Source organism: Vidua macroura, chromosome 17, assembly GCF_024509145.1.
Source record: "Vidua macroura isolate BioBank_ID:100142 chromosome 17, ASM2450914v1, whole genome shotgun sequence".
NCBI lineage: Eukaryota > Metazoa > Chordata > Aves > Passeriformes > Viduidae > Vidua > Vidua macroura.
In genome coordinates this window covers 772,650-778,649 of record NC_071587.1, presented here as the reverse complement: position 1 = coordinate 778,649, position 6,000 = coordinate 772,650, and the positions used below count along the sequence as shown (strand labels likewise).

General features: G+C 50.1%; 1 protein-coding gene across 7 annotated transcripts in view; it reads right to left on the bottom strand.

The window, feature by feature from the left end:
• Window positions 1-254: 254 nt before the first annotated feature.
• The window catches only part of DLGAP4 (DLG associated protein 4), a 157,252-nt gene continuing 151,506 nt past the window's right edge, over window positions 255-6,000 (bottom strand). For all 7 annotated transcript variants that reach the window (XM_053992756.1, XM_053992758.1, XM_053992759.1 and 4 more), the window contains 3 exons: window positions 4,249-4,340; window positions 2,940-3,092; window positions 255-1,882 (listed from right to left, as the gene is read on the bottom strand). In XM_053992756.1, coding sequence (XP_053848731.1) covers window positions 1,667-1,882; window positions 2,940-3,092; window positions 4,249-4,340 — 461 coding nt within the window. In that variant the 3' untranslated portion in view covers window positions 255-1,666. The remainder of the gene's footprint in view (window positions 1,883-2,939; window positions 3,093-4,248; window positions 4,341-6,000) is intronic.

The following is a 6,000-nucleotide window of genomic DNA, read 5'->3' as shown; positions in this document are numbered from 1 at the left end:
ACTCTCCCCCTGACCTGGGCAGCCCTGAGCACATTTTCCATGAAGGACTTTCCCTCAATATCCAATGTAAACCTCCCCTGGAGCAACCTGAGGCTGCTTCCCCTTGTCCCCTGGGAGCAGAGCCTGACCCCCACCTCAAGCCCAATTTGAATCCCAGCACAGCCAAGCTTTGGGAATTCCATGGCTGGGGGCAGAGACCTTAGAGCAGTGTTCATGGACAGCCCCAGCCAGGACACAACAGGCAGCAGGCATCGTTCAGGATTTCACTTTTATTTATTTTTTGCCTTCTGGATCACCAACGCTCTCACTGAAACCACTGGGATTCCACCTCCACCCCCATGACAGTAGCACACAATCTCCCAACTTGTTCAAACCTGTGAAGAGGGGAAAAAAAAAATCCCCAGCGAGATCCCTCAGGATGGGACAAAAACCTTCTGTGTGAGAGGGTGGCAAAGAATCGGGGTGGCAGCTCTGGCTCCAAGGAGCCAGACTGGAAAGGAGACCTACAAAGGGGAAGAAAAAATGGGCTAAAAAATATTTAGCAATCCTTCCTCTACCCAGAGAGCAGGGAGATAAGGAAAAAATAGTCATCTGCTTACACACAGGGTATATATTTTTACACACACTTGGACACACATCTAGATATAGTACATGTAAAAATATATGCTATACATCTGCCCACCCCCGCGGCAGCGTGGGCAGGATCCGTGTGTAGGAATTACTATACAGGTACTACTAAGTGTATATGTGCATATGTACACCCTCCTGTCTCCTCCTGGACACGCTGACCCCACAGCCCCTACTGCAACAACTCCTCTGTCCACCAGCCAGCCAAGGACAATGGTGTGGGAACGGGAAGAGGAGGGAAATCAAAGTGATGTGGCTCATGCTCTGTGCTCCTTCAGCTCCGCTCCTGTGCTGGAGTGGGCTTCGGCTCTCGGGATCCCCTGCGCCGACTTTATTGCACATTTTGTTTCTGGGCTGCATTTCAACCCCACATTCCACAGCCCTGGTGTCCTCTCCCTCCAACAAGCTAAGGATAGGGCCCCCTGTGCCCATCCCCCTCCCCCACTCCAGCATCCCCATCCCAAGAACACAAAGCCCAGCAGGCTGCTGGCTGGAGAGGGCAGCAGGAGTGACACACCACAGGTGCTCTCTGCGGGGATAGGGGGGTGCAGACACGGGAACCAAAACCATGCAAAGAGTGGGAGAATGGGAGCAGGAGGAGGGAAAAATAAAGGATGAGAAGGGCAGAACAGATCTGAGGAGGAGGAACACAGCATGGCAAGTGCTCAAGGCTTCTTCTTTTCTTGTCCTCTTCTTGTAAACAAGCTAATAATTCTCATGAGATAGAACAAGTAAAAAGACTGAAGTTCCAAGTCAAGGGGCTGGAGTTCCCAGGAGTCTGTCCAGTCCATTCAGCAACACCACAGCTGGGGAGAAAACAAGGGGCATTTTTTCTTTTTTTAATTTTTTTTTTGTTTGTAATTTTTTTTTTGTTAAAATCTTCATTACTTAAAGCTGAGAGAGAAAAAAGCCAACTCAGGAGCCCTTTTCAAGGATGGCTCATTGTCTCTAGACTGAATAAATCACACTAGTTTCAAGAGAACCAATTTTTTTTCCCATTTAATGACTTATAAAAGCCACAGGCTGGCCATGGCTGGGCTCAGAGGCGGGTCTGGGCCTCAGGGACGTAGATCTCGATGCTGTCAGCGCTCTCGGTGGCCGAGTTCTGCCGCACAGAGGCTGCGCGCTTGGCCGCCATCAGCCGTTTCCGCGCCTCCTGCCGCTGCTTGTCCGAGTCGGAGCCTTTGTCTCGGCTCAGCTGCGATTTGGACTTGGCCGGCTTCTTTGGCACTGGAGGGGGTGGTTTCTTCTCTTCCTTTAGGAAGACAGTAAGGAAAAACCCTGATATAAACATGCGCAGCTGGGTGCCGGCTCGGCCCCGGTGGGGCCTTGTCAGAGGGACTGGGATGGTGTCGGGGAGAGGAGCTCTGCAGCCAGACACCCTTCAAAATTAATTGCCCCTGTTTCCACCAGAAGCCATTTTGCATTTCACAGAATCACAGAATGTTCTGAATGGAAAGGGACCCACAACAGTCATGGAATCACAGAATGGTCTGGGTTGGAAGATTATCCAGTTCCATCCCTTGCCATGGCAGGGATGCCTTCCACTAGACCCTGCCCAACCTGGTCTTGGACATTTTCTGGGATGGGAGTCCACAGTCCAGGGGCTGATGATCCACAACCAGGATCATCAAGTCCAACCCCTGCATGGACACCTGCAGGACACCCTGTGCCTGAGAGCAGTGTCCAAATATTCCTGGAACTCTGGCAGCTGTGTCCATTCCCTGGGGAGGCTGGGCAGTAGCCAGCATCCTCTGGGGAAGAACATTTTCCTGTTATCCAGTCTAACTCTCCCTTCCATGCAGCTTCCATGGTACAGGGTTCTTCTGGAGTGGCCTGGAGTTCAGAGATTGTCTGGTTCAGCTGTAGCTCAGAGCACAGCACAGGCAGCACGAAGACACAACTTGATGTGGAACTGCAAAATTTTAATAAGCCACCATGCCCTGAGCCACAGTCTTCCCTACCCTTACTGGCAGAGCCAGGACACCTCTCCTGCACTTTCCAAAGGTTCAAGTTGTTTTTCACATTACTTGGGCATAGTTAAATCCATCCACACAGTGCTAGGAACACTTGAAGCCCCTGCACCACTGCTCACCACTCCAAGCTCTCTCCATCCAACACCTTTTCCCCTTGCACAAAACTGTTCCCACTATTACTCGAGAGGAATGGCCTTGGTGCCTTGTGAGGCTGTGAGATGACAAGTGCAGGGTGGCAAAAGCCCTTGGGAGCATCTGTTTGCAGACCAAACCAGACCTCATGTACCCCAAATGTGTACAAGGTGCTCTGGCCACTCCTCAGTGCCCATCACTCACCTTTCTCTTCGGTGTCTCTGCCAAATGCCATCTATTAGCTTTGAGGTGGTACAGCTCGTCAAACTTCATGCTGATGTCTTCAATGGACAGCTGGAGGAGATCCCAAAATCCAGCCAAGTCCTGGGCTGTGGGTCTGGGATTGGCATTAGGGTTCTAGAAGGGGGAGTATTAAAAACACCATTTCAGAAAGAACACACCCAGCACAGCAGTGTGCACAGCACCTTCACCCATTTTATATCTGCCTGCAACCAAACACAGTGAGAACCCACAGGAGATACCGGTCCTGAGCATGGACACACAAAGCCATCATTTACAGCCCAAATAATTTCTGCCAAGCTCAGGAAGCAGGTCCTGACTGCACTCCTCCTTACAGCAGAGTAATCCTGAACCAGACACCCAGTGCTGTCACTAACCCCACAGCAGGAACCTCTAACAGCAGATGCCTAGTGTGGCAATCAGAGCGACAACACTGATTTCTTACACATAGACCCCCATTTCAGGGAGGGAAATAATGGAAATGGATATCCAGCTCTGATGCTTGGATGTGCAGCACTCCAAGGAGCCAAACTGAGCTTTCATGAGCAAAATTATTTTGCTACATTTCTGCCCAAAACAACCTGAAAGCATCAGTACTTCTCAGGCTGGGTTGAAAAATTTTAAGTAGCTTAAGTTTCTTCCAAGAATAGGGCTTTTTCAGTTCCTGGACAGCTGAACCACCACCACAGACCCTGGAAAGCATGGGATCAGATCTGAGCAGCTCACACAAAGCTCTGCTGGTGCTGCTGCTCAGCTGGGATCAGCACTTTACCCCCTCCTGCTCCTCAAGTCTCTCCAAGATTATTTTACATCTAAAGGGGAATTCACCTCTAGGAAGCTTGCAAAATCCAAATTACCATAAGGCTTGAGGGGAAAACGAAACCAGAGATTCCATCAATCCCCATTAGGCCAGGTCAGGTCTGAGCAAGGGCAAACCCTGCATTACCTTTCAGAGATCAATTCCCAGTGACCTGGGGACAGTGCCACCAGCCACACAGGCAAAGGGAGCATGTGTGGTCAAGGGCAGACTTTTCAAACAGTTTCCCCTATCCGGCCCAGCCTCAGGGTTTTGCCTCAAAAAGCCCTTCAGAAGCAGCAGGCACCTCTGTGCTAACCCAGCCTTCCCCTGGCTGGCACTGCAGGCTGTGCCTGCACTGGCTTCGTTTTCACAAAGGACACTGCAGCCTGTTAACACCTGACCAAGTCCTTGTAGTGCTGTTGAAAGAGAGGCATCCTCTCAGAAACCAGGAAAAAGAAAGAGATCCAGACTCACCAAGTTTTGTTCACAGAGGCCGCGGAATTGCTGGAACTTCTGTGACATTAGTAGCTGTGCACTGCCCACTGCACTCAGCACTTTTCCTAAGACTGTGGGAGACAACAACAACAAACAAACAAACAAACAAACAAACAAAACAAAACAAAAAAAAAAAAAGAGGAAAGAAAAAGACCCGAGTTGAGCAGACTATTAATTGTAGCAATGAGCTCCCACATTTCTGGAGCAAAGAAACACCTGCATTGTCAGAAAAGGAATTTCAGAGATCCTCAAAGCAACAATTGCTCTCAGGAACAAGATGTTTTGAAACTACATTTGTCTGCCATTGTTCCTTTTGGCAGGCCAAACACAGACCTGGCTGAGGACATTACAAGATCCAAGATGGCAGAGAGCTCCTCAAACTGCCCCCAGCCGCTCAGAGAAGCCACCAGCACCACCTCAGAGATGTCTGCTGGCACCTGCTTAGAGATCCCAGCCTGCTCTCCCAGCCCTGCCCAGGGGAAAGGTGACACAGGGACCACTCTCCAGCCTCCCTGTACCAGCAGGGATTAACACCCAGGCCAGGGTTTTTAACACCCAGGACTTTATGCTGCTCTTAATGGGTTTTCCAAGCAGCCTCTAGGCATGGACATGTTCCTCTGCTCATTAGAGATAATACAGTCTGGGCTTTTTCCTCCCAGACGCAGATTCAGAGCCCCACGTGCCTGCAAGCTGCATCACCAACAGGGACCACCTGAGTCCTGCCCCTGCTCTGCTGCTGCCCCTGAGGCTATTCAGGAGATCCTGGCTGGATGGGCACACCCTGGGCTCTCCCACCCACTGAGGCTGTGGTTACACAATCAAGCAGCCTGTTCCTGGCACACAGAACAATGCCATGTAGGTCTTGTCATCTTTCCTTGCCACAGGTCAAGACAGGCCAGCCCCGTGGCAGGGAGATTCCTTGCCAGGCAGCACTTCAGGGAATCAGATTAGGGATTAGCTCCTGGAGACTCAGCAGTGACAGTGAGCTAAAACTGAGCCTCACCTTTGTTTCACCTTTCTCAGGTTTTAAAACCATCAAAACCAGGCTCCACACAAAGATCCTGCCCTTTGCAGCCTCAACACCCACTTCCATCACTCTGTATGCACCAGAGACATGATTCCCTGCAAAAAGCCCAGGTTTTGCCAAGGCATTTGAAAATAGAGGAACAAGCCCAGCTGGGACTGAACCCCATAAAATCAACTCGCCTTATGTTCTTTGTTTCATGCTTTTGGTGTAACCAGCATGAATTCAGTGGGGCTCTCTCATGTGAAGAAACCTCTTCTTTGCTATAAAGACAGCTCATCAACTGAACTGAGCAAACAAGCTCCAAAGTTGTGTTCCTTCTGTCCCACTGCCAGCTAAGGTTTCTCCTGCCTGTTTGAGAACAATGGGTGAGGCAGGGAGAGATCCCACAGCCTCCCTGAAAGCTTTTCCCATTTAACCTTTTTTAAGATTAAATCCATTTAAGCTTTTAGCAGTTTTGAATGGTCAGAAGCCACACCATGCTCTGTACATCTTTCATGCTGCATCACAGCATTATGTTGTACTCCATTTGCTACAGGAAGCTACATTACCCTTTCCAAGGAAAAAGCATTCCTTATCCCATCCTCATGCTCTGGCTCCGTGGGCTGTCAGCAGTTTCACAGAACCCCAGAATGGTTTGGGAGGGAAGGGACCTTAGAGCTCATCTCATTCCATGGGCAGGGACACCTTTCACTAGACCAAGCTGC